The sequence below is a fragment of the Coloeus monedula genome (genome assembly GCF_965178545.1).
Source record: "Coloeus monedula genome assembly, chromosome: 4".
In the NCBI taxonomy this organism is placed as follows: Eukaryota; Metazoa; Chordata; class Aves; order Passeriformes; family Corvidae; genus Coloeus; species Coloeus monedula.
In genome coordinates this window covers 45,811,602-45,828,342 of record NC_138784.1, presented here as the reverse complement: position 1 = coordinate 45,828,342, position 16,741 = coordinate 45,811,602, and the positions used below count along the sequence as shown (strand labels likewise).

The 16,741-nt window shown below is 40.6% G+C and overlaps 1 protein-coding gene across 1 annotated transcript; it reads right to left on the bottom strand.

The window, feature by feature from the left end:
• Positions 1–215: 215 nt before the first annotated feature.
• On the bottom strand, positions 216–16,257 carry SLC38A4 (solute carrier family 38 member 4; the record flags this gene model as incomplete). The annotated part of the gene is made up of 15 exons (XM_082280795.1): positions 16,123–16,257; positions 15,310–15,400; positions 13,914–14,029; positions 10,831–10,904; positions 10,601–10,693; positions 8,966–9,047; positions 8,792–8,874; positions 8,630–8,688; positions 7,991–8,269; positions 7,793–7,872; positions 6,592–6,692; positions 5,475–5,599; positions 2,778–2,922; positions 1,722–1,819; positions 216–317 (listed from the first exon to the last, which is right to left on the bottom strand). The coding sequence occupies exons 1-15, from the start codon at positions 16,239–16,241 to the stop codon at positions 216–218; spliced, it is 1,647 nt and encodes a 548-aa protein (XP_082136921.1). The 5' UTR covers positions 16,242–16,257.
• Positions 16,258–16,741: the final 484 nt, after the last annotated feature.

Here is a 16,741-nt window from a genome sequence, read left to right as displayed (position 1 = left end):
GTTTTTGATCAGATGATCATGGGAATGGCTGCCCAGGTCCAAGAGAAACTCTTCCCTGCCTGATAGACTGACCTGCCTATCTGAAAGATGACAGCTTTTACAAGCCAGTTGACAAAGCTGAGTGTTAGACTTGTTGCCCAAATTCATTTAGATATTCTTCGGAGCACACAATACAAATACTCGTGTTATAAAAAGCACTTGGTTGTCTTCACAGGTCAATGACGTCTTGAGCTCGGGGGATTGTAAATCCAGTCCATTACAATAAGAGTCATACTCACAATCATGAAGATTATGCCAACTATGAGGAAAATTAGAGCCTGCAATTGGAAAATTAAATTCTATTAATAAAGCAAGTGACTGAGCAGACTGTAGCTCACAGACTGTCCCACTGGATCTGCACTAATGTAATACCCAGGACCTAAGTTTGGGTTATCTGCTGTGACTAAAGCCCAAGTAATGTTATACAGGGCTACATGAATCAAAGTTAGTCCTGTGTGAACTTCAGTCCAAGAGAGATGGACTTTACACAGCTAGATCTGAAAACTACCCACTCTGGTACTATGAACAATAATAAAAAATATAACAGAGAAACAACTTTTTTTAAAAATCTTTAAAAATTGACTATTTTTTAAATGATCGTAGTCTCTGACATTAAGAACGACTTCAGAGTTAATCTGTTTGATCCTTATTAGACAAACAGGTAAACCTGTATCTCTTATCTGACAGCATCTTTGTATATATTCAAGTGATTCAGATGTTTGTAGTCACCCTTTGCTTAAGCGGAGCTTTAGTTTACCATAATCTGTCCACACTTAACAATATTTCATCTTGTAAAATAAAAATGAATATTCTGTGTGATCTCAGTGCAGGGTGTGAAATTCTAGATGTGCCTAACACAAAGCAACATGAAAAGTGAGCAAAGACGCATGAAAAAATAATCACAGTGTTTCTGTAATAACTGCTACAAGACATTGTAGAAATCATTTCATTATAATAAACTTCTCTTATAATGGAAGTATGTATGAGTTGAACTTACATGTCTTTTGTTAACATATATATAGATTAGATATTCTCATCTGTTTATATTATGTGCCCACATATGTATTTCATTAGTAACTTTTCTGATGACATTTTCAAAGAACATTTCCTCAGTGACAGTTAAATGTGCAGACAGCTACTGATGTTCAGGATGAAAGGTATTGAAGTGGCAGTCCTGTATGACATTTAGACATATGCTGTGCATAAACAATAGACCTTCATATGTATATCCTGTAGGTGTATGGATCTGTCTCAGAGGAGAGCTCGCTATTACTTATCTCTGCAGTACAACTTCCTTCTTAACCTTGACCTCAATCTTCCTCTTAATCCACAGCTGGTCCTCTAGGATGAACCAACAACTTCTTACAGACTGTCTTGATGCTATTTATGCAAATGCAGGTGTTAACTACAGCGTAAGTTGGATTAAGTAAGTCCCCTTTCCTAGTGGTTTAAGACACACTTTATCCTGAACATGTAGGTGAGTGTCAGGTGCAGTAGGACACTAAAGGCTTTGTCTTGTGAAGCCTCAGCTGAATCCCACTGCCCAACCTGTATTTTGAGTGAGACACTACCATTTATGAGCAAGTGCCAGATGTTGCAATTCAGAGGCCTGAGTATTAATGATGAGTGGAAAGCACACACCCTCCCACCCTTCCTTTTGTAACTGCCCCCAGTTGTCTTACCCCAATCTTCTGGGGAGACCTCAGGGGTTCCTTCTCAACAATTTGCAGGTAGAAGGCAGCAGGGAGGATGAAAATCAACAGTGTAGCAGAAGAGGCTCCTGGAAGGGAAAGCAGAGCTGAGTGCTGCACCATTTGACAGAAAAGCAGAGTGGTACACCAGCAAAAGAGAGCCTGTGGGGAGGCAGCAGCCTTTCTGAGCCCAGCTGCACAAAGGGCTCTCTCTGCAGACAACATTCACAGAGAGCTGTAGATGTCCAAACACTGATTTGGGTGCTTGGGGCCTGAAGAGACACTTTTTACTGGAAGCATTTTTTCAAAGTGGTGTGGCTGCCTGTGGTGGAGATGTCTACATGTCAGCTGGTGAAGCAAGGGCAACTAGACATTCCCAGGGCAGGATGACCCTGGAAAGCAGGTATTGAAAAGAGCGTGGATGATCTGTGCCTAAGAACTGCCCACTCCTCTCTGCTCAGCAGAGCCTAGCATGGTGGCCCAGGTATAAAAGGCAGGGAGGAGCGAACCAGCTGCAGAAACCCCATGGAGGTATGTTTCCTGAAGGCATCTGCATCCCTGAGCCCCCAAGCACTTCAGAGCATGGAGGCTCTTCATGGACCTCTTTGGTCAGAGGCCAAATCTGACCAAAAGAAAGTGGAAGGGGGAGAACTGTTAATGTCAAAAGAAATGTGTCACTTTTCTCCTTTTTCTAGTGTAACAGTTTGGAAGTCAATACATTTTTTTCATGCTCTAGTGGCTTGAAAACCAAAGGTGATTTCCCTCTCCTGCACGTATTAAATTCCCTTTTGGTCAAAATGGGAATTCCTTACCAGTTTTTATACTGGGATTATTGGATTCCTTGCGCCTCATGCAAAGTAACAACAAAGTTGGGTAGCCTGTAGCTTTGTCTGTCAGCTGTTTGGGAATTCTTATATCCCCTTCAACTTCAATTTGTGTTTACGTTACTCTACTGTAAGAGCCAAACAGAGACTGCCCTTCAGTTCACGAATTTAAATATGTTGTAGAAAGGATAAAAGAGTCAACAAAAGTATTTATGAAACCTACCGATAAATCCAAAAATGTCTTTAATAGTTGGGACAAAAATTACAAGCAGATTATTGAAAGCCAAAATTACTGCTGCAATCAGGAAATGTCTAATCCAGCTAAATGGCCTTTTGGGAAACAGCAATGCACTGACAGATGAACGGATCTGCAAGATGAAAAACAGCAGGGAAAGTAAAACAACAATTAGTTTATCTTTCCTTTCACTTACAAAAATTATCTATGTTAGTTACCTCTGCTGTGAGAAATTCTGACTGAAAAAATGTGTTTTCAGTCTCTGATTCCCATAACGTAATCTCACTCTGTTGTAGGTTTTTGAGAACTGGGTTCACAGTTTAATGCAGAAACTCAAATATTTGCAGTGTAAAAGAAAGTTAAATAAATAGGGTGTAAAATCAGGGACATGAAATCTGTTCAACTGAAAGATGCTAATATCAGCAAAAAAAATCCTCAAAGAACCCCCCGCTATAAGTACTAATCAGGCAAAAAAAATGCATGTGTCAAATATGAACTGCTGTATTCCTGAACCTGATCCCTCTGAAAATCCCACAAGAATTCTTTCACTTACTTTTCTGAAGGATAAATCCATTGTTTTACTTAATAATTAAATATATACATATACATATCAGAAAAGAAAAGCATATTTTTCAATGCCACTTGGAAATTATAATTCCAAAAGCTATTGCAGAGATCTTTTTTTGCTTCACTGACTTTCTCACACTTCATGGAATTTTTTTTGCTTTTACAACATGAAAGATGGTAAGTAGAAAAAAGGTCAGAAGCAAATCCATTTGGTGGCTGGAGACAGTGTTATTCTCAAGTACCACTGAACAAAAATATTTCTACACTGAATAAAGCTCCAAACACACTTCTGTTTGGTTGTTTTAAAGTAACATATAACCGCTTCTGCGTGCGTTTGGCAATTGAATAAATATATGGGATTCTCTCAGTGTAGTACATCACTTGAAAACACAGCATGAGTTTTGTATTTCATGTTTTTCAGGTTGATGTGAACCAGTATTAGGAAGAGGAAGGCAGATTGAAAATATTTTGTCCAGTTTTTGAGTTGGTGTAAAACAGCTTTATTACAGAAAAAAACTTCTGCCTGCATTCCTGTGAACTTACTGTCAGCATATTGTGCATTATTCCTTCTGTGATACAGTCCTTAAAAAGGAGCTATCAAACTGAAGTTTTACCGTGACTAATGGTAAATAGATCTATACCTCATTTATTTTTCTGGCAATGCAATAAATTTTTTTTAAAAATTAAAAAAAAATCTGACTAAGAAAATACAAATGGAGTGATTCATTAAAAAAAATACTTGATACAATTATACTCCTTATTTGAAGTAATAAGATCTGTTAAGCTGGCTGTCCTGATATAATGTACAAAACTCTTTGATATTCTGGTTTGCAAGCAAATGGTATTTTCTCAGTTCTTTTAATGGAGCAATCAGCACTGTGGTATGTAACTGCTAACTATTCAGACATAAAAATGACTATACAGAAATCTAAAAATACAAAATGCTACACCTGACAGACAGAGGCTTTTGCAATGTCCTTAGCTTGTTTTTCCCATGAAGACTGATCAATTTGTTAAGACTAATTTAAACATTTAGCCACTGGTCTGAACACAATGTTTAAGGCAGAGCACTGGACCTCTCCAAGCTACAAGGACTCATCACCTGGGTGTTTTATACCTGAACCCTTTTTTTTTTTAATAGACAACACTGAACAGGGATCACTGCTCTTAGGCATTTGTCAGCAAGCCTGGAAACAGTACATATGCAGAGTGTGTGTTGCATCCAGGACAGCGGAGCAACAGGACCCCAGGGTTACTCATGGGAACACTGTGGTGTGATGCAGCTTGCTGGGAGCCCTCCAGCAGCATGATGCTGGGCTTGTTTGTACATGCTGTACACCAGCCTCCCAAAACCAAATGGTGAAGATTGGCTATTTTCTCCTTTGCTGCATGGTAGCTCATGGAAGGCATGAGGGACAGTCTCATACATTCAGGAGCCTGTAGCTCTGCTCACTGGGGGAGATTGATCCCTGAGGGGGTTGGTCCCTCTGCAAAGCAAATTGTTTAGCTGTGCCTTTCTGTCCATGCTACTGAGGTTATTGTGCTTTTCCCTGTGAAGCGCACACAGAAGCTCCAAAATTTGCTCAGACAACTGACTATGCAACTGAGTCCTATATGCCCCTTTCTTCTGGCATTTAGCTTCCTCACCTGTCCATAGACTCAAGCATGTAAGGTGGGAACAAGGGCCTCTGTCCTCGTACTTTGGCAGCCTGGCCTGGGAGTCCTGCACAATGCGTGATCTGAGCTTCATGTGTCTGTCCTAAGTTTGGATACTACAGTAGGTGCCTATGTCTGTATTAGGAAACCTTGTAAGTAGTTTCAGTGTATCTCCGAGTCTTCGGTACTTAGCACTGCTCTCATAAATATAGTACAGAAAGAGCAAGAGAGAGACAGAGAAGTCATTCCTGATTTATTTATAAAGACTGATTTATTTCAGTCTTTCGAATTTTGCAACCCTAACTGCCTAAGGTCCATGCTCTCATCAAACTGCGTGTGAGAAAACAGAGCTCTCTAAATAAAAAGCTCAGGCTTACTTTTCTTCAGTGCTAAAATCTGTCTGTGCCGAGCACCTTCCGCCAGTGTATATGGGTTAGTCCTGATTTCAGCCGTGTTACTTACGGGGAAAAGGACAAGAGGCACGGTCAGGGTTACAGCCACCAGCACTGCCAGGCGAACTGACAGCAAGAGGGTGTCGAAGGTGTACACTTTAGTGTATGTATGAAGGAGCTCATCTTCAACTTCTCCTACGAAAAGGAAACAGAAAGGGGTTAAATCACTTAAGCAGTACCTTGCACATTTACAAGAATCTTTACACTGCAGCCAGATACGAGGTAAGGTTAACTTTAGCCCAGCTGTTGTCATTAGATACATGTTATGGGCTAGACATGAAAGGAATTTTCCCACCCTGACTGATACAAGTCCATCATTCAGAGACTATGAGGGTAATACAGCTCCGAGGTGATGCTTTCTGCTCTGGTATCTTTGAGATGACTTTGACAAAGTCATTAAATGGATGCAGAACCTGAAGTAAAAATAATTTCTGTGATATGGAACATGAAACAACTCACTGAACTGGTAACAGCTCCTTCTGACCTGCACCCAGATGTCCCAGCTCTCAAACAGAGCCCTCTTGCCCCAGTGGTAGGGAGCAGATTGTGCTGTATCATTCACTTCTCTGCTCTATGGAGGAACTAACAAGGTAAAAAGAGGTGGCGTCTGCACAATAGTGCGCTAATAGAGGGACTACTCTGTTTGCCTATCAGTTAGTCTAGCTCATCCAGATTTCTTTTTACACTAGAATGATTTGCACCTGTTTTTCAGCATAGATGAAGCTGAACTAGTGGCGTCAAAGACAGATTGGATAGCACTTAATAGTGTCATGTAAAACTGTTGAGCGCTAGAGTATTTTTAGTACTCTTGGCCTTTGCCAAGAGTCAAGTTTACAGCAGCTTCTTGTCTGAGTTCACAAAGCCAAGGGAAACAAAACCAGTCCCCCTAGTAGGCACCCTAGTAGGTGCCTCTGAGTCTCTCACAGGTGAGGAACTTGTGGCCTGACAGCTGGGTAAGTCCCACCGTTCATTCAGAAGGTTACACACTGTGTATTATAATTGAATGTTGCTTACACTTGGATTCAAACCCCCAGAAAATACATTAATACTCGAGCCTTTGCGACAGAACCAGCTTGTCTGCTTTAAAAAGTCAGAGAAAATTCTGCAGAGACAGGGTTTTGACCTACCATAGAAGGTAAGGTATCCAAAGAGGGCAGCCAGAAGATACATGATAAGCATGCCAGTGATGGAGACATTTGAGACATTCTGCATCCGCTTTCGGGAGCGACTGAAGTATGAAAGAAAGAGAGTAACAGTCCTATTAAGCCTCTACTTGTACAAGAAGTGCTCTGAAGTATCTTAGCCCTCTGACATACCCTCGCTGGATAGTAAGTTCATAGCAACTATATCAGTTACATAGAGTTCTTGATGTTTTACAACTCTGTGCAGAGCAGCACAGATTTATAAAATGTGTTGGAACTCCATTTCTAGTGCTTTCTCAGTGACAACATAAAAATGTGCCACGTTATTTTGTATATCATTATTTATTAAATGTCAATCTCAAATGGTGTATTTTAGATTAAAACAAATGGAGTGACTAGAATTACAGGTCTGTTAATAATAATAGACAAGAGCTTTCAGCCATCTCTATATGAACATACACTTATATCTACATAGGGCTGTTCTGCAGGTTCAAAAATCCCTTGCAAATCAAATCCTTTCTTCATACATCATTTGGTTAAAGAAAATCTTCATCTTACAGAATCTGCAAGCATTTTCCCAAGTCATATGAGAATTTTTATTGCTTTTGAGGTTAAACCTACTGAAACAGCAGGTAATGGATCTTAGCCTCCTTGAGTTTTCCAACACATCCTTGTGTAATGCAATTTTTGCTGTTCAACAAATGCCTTTCATTAGCCCTTCCCAACTATCAACTCTGCGCTGTTTTAAGCAAGTGTATTTGATTTTGGATATTGGTTACGTAAAGCAGGCTGAGTGAAGAGCCTACATAAGACACCCAAACCAATGGCATCCCAAGAAACTTTAAGAGTAAGCAGCAACTGACCCAGGCACAGAACTCATTAAGATACTATTAGAAACCAGAATGATCTGTTTCAGTGCAACCAAGTTCCCTGGTTTATTTCAGATCATTTGAAGGACTGTCCAGATTCCTCCTTTCCTAAGTAAGTATCGATCAATGCAGTGGTTCTCTGTCACCAATATCTGACTACAAGATCAAAGCAAAGCCAGTATCTGCTTACTATGGAAAGCAATAAATCATTATCATGTGGGTGTTTACACACCAGCAATCAAGGGACAACATGTAGAAATTGTTCTCTATCTATCACTGGATAACTGGAAGTATTGGACAAAATTTAAGAACCTTACTCTTTCAGTTCACTGTATATTGGTAGCACCTCAGGGTGGCATACGAATGCAAATGCCAGGATGGGTATTGCATAGGCAGTCTGTAAAATAAAGCTCCCATTAGTAAGAATGGTCACGGCTGTACCTCTGACTTTTGGCAGGCAGCAGTGTAGCTGTGGTACAAGTGGTGAAAGACAAATTCTACAGAATCTCCCTTACCCGTGAGTTGAACACAAAGTATTTTGGCTGGCACTTGTCACTGTTGTCACTGTGTGCTTCGTATTCTACTCCGCTTTTTGGGGAGGCATCTTTTGGCTCCTCAAGGCTCGGAAAGTGCCCGGCTGTGTTGTCCATCATGAAATTCACACCAGAACCGAGTGACTCATTTGATAACATGACCTGGTACATTGGCCCTGTGCTATTGGTGGTGGTCCAGTTTTCAATCCCCTGGTCCATGATGGGAAGAGGACAGGGTATTTGGGATTTCTTGAAGATTACCTACAAAAGAGTAGACAATGTTATCAGAAGAGTACCACTATAGGAGATTACACATCTATGGTATTCCAACAGAAGTATAAACAGACACTCAGAAAGACAGGAAGCAGGAAACCAAGTGCTACGACTTCTGTTTCTCCTGCAAATATTTGCTGTTACACTGTCTCTGCTCTATTTTTTTATTCTCAAGTGTTTTTTAAACTGATTTTTTTATTCTGACTTCATTAAGCAATAGGTTGTTGATTTGATTCACTTGGAGGTGCTATTCTAATACCCCCATTAAATTGTCATGGTAAGAATAACAGTGTTTAAGGTTTACAGAGTCTGTATTTGCCTGGAGACAATACCCAAACAGTCACCTACCACACCGACAAAGAAAACCATACAGGTCAGCGAAAACCCACTTGTATAACCAAGATAACCTGTGCAGCAAGAAAAACAAACAGAACAGAACAGTTCAGTTACATATAAATTCACAGTCATAACAGGAATAAGAAATAAGCTTAAGCAAGGTATTAAGCTTACCTAAACTTTTTAGAAGGGAGAGGGGAAGAATAATAACAACTGTTACAAGTATGACGAGGTAGTTCCCATTAAGGTACCATTCTCTAAAGAGGAAGAATAAAAATAAAAACAATCATCATTGACACTGAAGTGAAAAATTTTCCTCTGAGGTTCAGGCTGGGAAAAGGCACCTACCCAGAATTCTCCTCAAGTTTCATAAATGCTTTGATGACTTCAGGAAGTTCGTATTTAATAATAAAGAGGTAGCTTGACATTGCTGAAAAAAAACCAAACCAAAACAAACACCTTCAGAGAAAACTTTAGTTCCAAAAAAAAAAGAAAAGTTTTTGCTAAAGTAGAGAAATGAGTTTTGTTTAAATAGCAGTGTGACAATAAACAAATCCTTTATATTGTTATGAACATGGTCTGAATGACATCTAGCATTCTGTATTAGAATACAATACAGTTACTACTGAATTTATAGCATACTTAAATCCCTCTGAACTTCTTTTTGCTTTTTTGTTATGTCTTTCTTCCAATGGACGCTGTCCATCCTCATTCTGTAGTAACTTTAGTTGTTTCCTCCTCTAGATCTCTTCAGCTACCTTATCCTTCATACGTTCAACTTCTTTCTTCCAGTATCTTCTATATATATAAAGAAATTAACTAGTTGTCAAGATTCCTGAAGTAAGAGTGGACTTCTACACATCTCATTTAAAATGTACTGCGGGAAGTAATGCTTTTTTCTTTTGTTTTACGTTTGTCACAGGGAGGTCTCTGGAGGCCTATGGATCAATCTAGACAAGGACTAGAGGAACAGCTATTCCTCCTTAATAGGGAAGCATACTTCATTTCTGAATTCAACCAATTTGATATGCAGGCTTGAGGAAGGAAAGGAATACCATCGAATAACATATTTTACGAACAAAATAAAAGTCTTTTGCAGTAGAGAGACGTGAACTACCTCTATTTTTGTAGCAAAGTTGCTGTAACAGGACAGTAATGACCTGTTGATGGAGATCTGCAAAACATAGTAAGTTCCAATAGAGAAATTACCAAAAAACCTGCACAAATTTAACTGACTAATGGCACATTTAATTTAAATTTCCATTACCTCTCCTTAAGGAGTCTACAAAAAATTATACACATCCCTGTGGTTTCAGACCTGGTGTTCTTTGGCCTCCTAAAAGGCTTCTTCTGGGATAGTAAAGGATAAAAAGCTTTGTTGAATGAATGTACTGTCTACCACTACTGTTGATATTGGTAAGTCTCCTGTTCTGAAAGGATGGAGGTTACTTGATAGATATTTCACAGGAAGCATCTTCGTGAGTGAATACATTCAATAATTACTTTAAACACACATCTTGGGAGTAACACAACCCAACTGTTATTTCAAGGAGAGAATTCAGCTGAAAAATGAACTACTGAAGGGCCTTTTATGGAGAAGTCAGAACTCTGTTCCTTTTAGGTCAGACTAATCATTTCAAAGTTGAAGCAGATGCTTCAACTAGATGCTAAGAACAGTCTTAGCTGTACTCAATAAAGAGAAATGGCCAGTTTTTTGAGAACAGTCAGTCAGGCCACTTTAGCCATCACTGAAGCCTCTTCACTGGCCATGGAGAGATCTCAGGCAACTGTCTTTCACCAAACACTGAAGTGTCAGGTAGCTGAAAAAAAGTGAGATGAATTCCTCATATCCTTCCTTTTTGAAATACAATGTATGCTGTATCTGGCGCATCTCTGATGCCGTTTAGCCAGACAGAGAAGAGAAACAAAGCACTTGTGTTCTGTAGGAAGAGCACTGGAAGCCAGAAAACTTTTGTCTCTTACCTCCAATATTCTGCATTGTGACTGAAATGAAAACACCCCACTTCCCAGGCCAGCCAAATGCCTTTGCTCCCAGTTTTTCATATATTAATGATCCTGAAAAAAAAAACCGAACAAAACCAAAACCAAAATAGAAACATGGGCCATTACATTGGACATGATAAATTGCATTCCAAGGTAAAATACATGCATGCAGTAGGGACTCTCTTTCCATCACAGCCTGAGTATCCTACCTCCTTCTTTTGATATCTTCAGTAAAAGGTGGACCGAGTAGAGTGACAATATTGCTACGCTGAGCAGCAAAACTCTGCAAGGCAAAGCAGAAACCAGAATCCTAAGCAGGACATCAGAGACACTCAGTTGATTTGAACATACACATGCTCATTCTCATGAAGTTCAACATGTAAGTAGTCTTCAGCAAGTTTGTTCTTTGGTCTCCTAGTGCTAAATGCAGAGCTAAGCGTCACCTGTAGCTTACTTGTGAGTACAGTTGCACCTTATACATTCTAAAAGCCCCTGAAGACTTAAGCCCAGTAAGTGCCAGTTATGTGCTATTCTACACGGACAGAATCTTGTATCTTAATAAGATCCTACTAAAGTAAACAGGTTTCTATGAAAGAATCTGGTCTTTGGACTCTTACTTGCTCTCTGACTTCTCATTTTCATCTCTCTCTTAATCAGAGCTTTCAAAAAAATCCACAAAAATGAAACACAAAACCAATTGTGACTAGGACAACTTTAATGCTACTTCCTACCTGGTCACTGCTTTTAGACTTTTGCTGTATCATTGTGCAGTGGAGGTTAGCTGCCCGCTGTGTAAGTACATTAGAAATCTTGCATAATGTTAAAGCATGGCACAATACTGGAAAACCTGCTCTTGGAGCACTGGTAGCTGAGTCTTCTAGCCTTAGTCTGCTTGATGGCACCCGTGCCTGAATTCAGTAATTCTGATTACTGCCATGCTCCTTCCACACAACAGGTGCATCCTACATGATTTCAGCTACCTGCCTCTTGTAAACTGCTTGTGAAAAATGTAGCTTTGTATGACATTTTCAGGGCATAGCACTGTGGACAGCATATCCTATCACCATAAGCACCTTGTCATCAGCCTGCATGAATGCTGGTGAGGAAGGGAATGCGATGGTAACATTGACAGAGATAGAAAATATGGATGCACTTTGTTCCATGGCTTAACAGGAGGCTGTGCCCACACCTTCCACTCCACTGAACATGTGGCTTGGTACAGATATGGGAGACACTGACAGCCAAGTTCTTAAATGAGTTACAGTCTAGGACCAGACAGAGGCCCTGGGGCCAGGCGGCCACCACCAGACCATCATGATTTCCTGTAAAGTGTCCCTCTTCAAGAAAGACAGACAGTGCTACCACCTTCATGTGGGCAGGGTTGTCTCCTGCTGTGGGCTCATATGGCAAGGGGGGATCATGTCTGAGGTGACAGTGCATCCTGCTGAGATGGCATCCTCCTTGTTCAGGGGCACCCATACAGATGCTATTCAGAGACATGGTCCCATGCCCTGACACATGAGGTGGGGTAAACCAAAGTCCTCCTGGTCGCACTTGCTAAATCATGCTGTGCAGCAGAAGCGTTGCTCTGGTGCAGGCTCCATGCCACTGTAAACTTCCCCCGTGGGAAGGATGTAATGGGAACTTTGGGGGAGCTTCTGAGTTTTAGGAGCCCTCTATTTGCCTTCACCCTGTAGAACACCTTCCAGCATGAAAGCACTCGGGCAACATGAGAACAGTAATTACAAAAATTCAGACAATGCTGCCAGCATGATCTAAATTAGAATTCATGTCCAGTAGTTTCCATTCAGTAGATGGTATTTTTCTGTCCCACTAACGCTAACATCATGATCTGTGAAAACAGAGGAACTTCAAGCAAGTGGATAAATGCTGTGGGGGTAACAATATCTACACACAAGTTTACACTTTTAAATAAAACTCCTTCCTCTACCAGAACGGAGAATGTTCTCATGCAGGAAATATGGAAATAGCACAGTAAAGACAGTGAGCTGTGGGTGGGCATGCCTTTGTTTTTTGCTTTAGCATTACCCCCTGCTTTAGCACTGCCGAAAGAGCTAATGTCATAGGCTTGTACCAGAATTTCAGCAACCAGTCAGAATGAACAGAGTTTCAAAAGAAACATATTATAAAGGTATTTTTCTCCTGTTAGTGAGGCTTAACGTATCACAGTTTTCTTTACAGTGATCATTTATGGACATACTAGTTAGCACAACTGCTCAGAGAAGCTGGAGGAAAAAAAATCCTGCATTTTTCTGACCCTGATGCAGTCAATTTTAGAACTGGCTTCCATTTTTTGCTCTGCAAATACTGTATCTAAACCAGTTGAATGCAGGTATTACGAAGCACTTATACAGAACAGCATTTCAATCTACAATTAATTTTCAGTTAGAAATTACATGGGCAAAACAGGAAACGTTTCTTAGCAACTAGAAGCTGCATGTAACATTTTGAATGTTGTTGCTGTCACAGTTACACAGTCCCCACAGGCAAGAAGCTGTATAAAAACATGCTAGATTTCAGTTATGACAAATGGCGGCTTATTGCCACACCATAATATCAGCTTTATTTCAGTCTCATGGGAGGCTAAAATTAAGGCTTCAGCTAAAATTAAAACCAGTTATTAAAAAAAGAAAACCAAGATTAATTTTTGATAGCTTGTCTCATTAAAAGGAGCCACATGTTAGCCACCAATTAAAAAACTTCCCATGGCTGTATGTTACTATCAAAACTCGTTCTGTGTAGATACTGCTTGTCAGTCACAGACCAGTGCTGTCATTTGGGCACATTGAGTACAAACAGACTTGAAGCAGCAACATTAAATCTGTGAACCCCTTTGCACTCAAAGCATGCTGCCATTTCAGATTATATCGAATATTCTTCCTCCATTTCTACACAGTGATTAGATAGTTGGAATGATGTAAATATATTTATGGGTAATTTAATTCCCTTGTTGGATTCCCATACTGAACTGGCAAGATTGCTCTTGATATTTTAGGACCAGTAGTATACTGTTCTTTCCTTCTGTTTTTTGATTGCACAGTATCAATTCACAATTGTGTTCCTAATACAAAGGAGGTCTAAAATATTAAATAAATAGAAGGGTTTTCAGCAGTGGATGGCTCCTTGTGGTGAAGCTGAAATGTTTTCATTACAGAGGATCTTATGAGAACCTTCAGCCAACAAACCAAGCTTAACATACCTCTCTAATCATAAAAACTTCAGCTCCAGGCCCCTGCTTATAAACTATTTGCTTCTCCTTCTATGTACTTACATGAAAAGGATAATTCCTGTGTTGGCCATGGCATAGGACAGACCTAAGATGCCGCTGCCCATAATGGCATTGCTGAGGTTGAACGAGGACATTCCAAAGGAAGTTCTACCCCTGTGCTGTTGGGTGCAAGAACAGAAAATGGCAGTTCACTTGCATTTTACTAAGCATGACTGGCTAATTATCCTCATTGCTGGTTTTCCCCTTGATCCCTAGAGGGGGAGCTTTCTCAAGGCTCCCACGCCCAGAGGCACTAGCCATGACAAGGAGTCTCTTTACTCCCAAGATAGCTGTGCTGCTAGTGTTTGCCTCTTCCCAGTCTTTCATTGTCTCAGTCAGGAGGAGGCCCACATTCCTGACAGGCAACTAAGGTGACACAGTTACACTGGCTGTGTTGGCTAGCCTCTATGGAAATACATGCTGTTATCAAATAGACTTCCCAATTATTGGTTTTTAAAATTCAGAGTTTCTAAAAGATTTATACAACAGATTATTGAATATTTCTCCAAGTAGGATGTGCTTTTTCCTTTGGGAAACAAAAAGTGTGTCTGGGGGAGGAAAGAAAGGAGCGTTGTGTGCCTAGGATTGGATGCAGAAGAATGGAAGAGGACAAAACCAGGAGAGAGGGGATGGTGTCTGAGTGAGTTACAACTGACACCAAGTGCAAAAGAAGGGAACATGGCTCTTAACTTACAAACACAAACAATATTCTTGATTTTATATGATCATTCATTAATAAAATCTGTTATTCAACTGATAAAATAATGCCTTTTATTTCATCGAACTCACTAAAAATTAACATTAAATCCTGAGCAGGGGATGCACGTGCACATGCACCCCCCAGGAACTGGTGCTGCGCTTCCACTTGCATGAGGAGTTGTCTAGGGAGTTGGAGGTGTGCTGACCATGTAATGTTCAGCATCATAAAGCTGAAACAATAATGTCCTTTCTTTAAAGCAATGCAGCTGGAGGTCGGTTCATTTACACAGATGCTGGAAACTAGAAATACAAGCGTGCGTGCACTAAGGCACAGATCTACCTGGCCATAGGAACAACAAAGTCCTTCTGAGCCAAATGTCCTGTCAGGAAAATGGATGCTAACCCACCCTGTCTGCACATCTCAGCTGAAATTACATGGAGATGTTACTGAAGCTCAAGTATAATCTGAGGAATTTTTCTGATTACTTGTGAAGGAAAGACTCGGTTTTACTTGTAATTACGACAACAGAAAGGGTTTGCTGCAGTAACTGTTAGAAAATGTGTTAATTCTTTGAAAGCAAAAATTACGCTGGCTGAGCTCCAAAGTAATTTTGCTTACTGAATCTTTCAGAAAAAATTCAGGTCAGTAAGATATACTTTGTAATCATTCATTTGTTCATTAAAAATGAATAAAACTTACATATTCTTCATTATAGTCTTCCAATTTCTTTTTATCCAGATATCCATTTGTAAGGAACTTTTGACTTTCTGCATCATCACTAGCAAGGGGACTGAACACAAAGAAAAGTAAGAAAATATTAGAGCTTATGACAGACATTTTATTTGAGTAGTGCCTTTTGTCATCAGCGGAAACTCTCTTTTGGCATGTTTAGTAGATCTTTGCTTTGATTTGGAATTAAGTTTTAGACTCAGTAATCTTCAAGTTACATTTGACTGCAGATGTTGAAAAACAGAATTATGTACTGCCAGCAACACGCTAAAGCTGAGCACATGCTTCACATCTGGGGAACAAAGGGCCTTGCCACTGCTGCGTTGAGGTGCTGAGGGGTGCAGTGAGCTGAGAGCTAGAGACTGATGGCTCGTTTTGAGATGACTTTTTCCAGCCATGCAGGTGCTAGTGCTATGGTGGGTTCTGCTAGAATGCCTGAGGGTGGGCTCTCCCTGCTGCCCTCCCTACCTTGCCCTGGAAAGCGTTCTCCCTCAGCGTGCTCAGGTTGAACTGCTCTGAGAGTGTATTAATTTACACATGTACTATCCAACTGGAGTAGCTGGAAATTGCCAAGGGGTTCTCTGTGTTGCGAGCCTGCAGATGTCAGTCCAGGTGGTGGCAGACAAGGGGGGGACCTGGGCTGCCTTGCTGTTCTGGGCACACCGTCCTCCAGAGCACAGAGCAGGGAGGGTCAGTGCTCTGGGAAAATGTCCCAGATGCCATTAGTGAAGCTTGTTTATTGATTACTGCTCTCTAGCCTTAACAAAACAGGTAAATTCTTACCTCCTAATTGCAGCCTTTTCTGAATCAGCCGGCTCTGCGTAGCTGTCTTCGAGGCTTTCCCCACTGTTGCTCTGGCCATCAGGTTCGATGTTGACTTTTTGCAGCTCCATGCGATCCATTAGAGCGGTCAGCGCTTTCCAGCACACACACTCGCTTCTTCAGGGTAAACAGCACCGTGCTGTCTGCTTGCAGATCCTCTGTATCATGCAGGGACTGCCAGAACACTCTGTTCTGCAAACAAAACACAAAGAACTCATTAGAGTTTTCTTCAAATTAGATAAACCAGTGTGAATGCTCTTTATATGCAGCACTTGGTCCTCCTGTCTCCCTTCAGATGGTAAAGAGTGCAGCGGGCAACAGATGCACAGCGGATGTCCAGCATCTGGAAAAAATACAAAGCCAGCAGAAAATAATTTCATGAACTGCTGCTTTTGAATTTCTAAGGGAGGGTGATGCAGAAATGCTTGCTGTTAAAAAAGGAGTATAGCTGGCTTTCCTGTTTGTTGTAAGATTAACGCTGCCACGGGTTTAAATGTTTTGTAGATTTTGTAGACCCTTTCACTGGGATCTGACAGAGGCGAGCATCTGTATGACTGTTTTCTGATAATTAGGAGGTGCA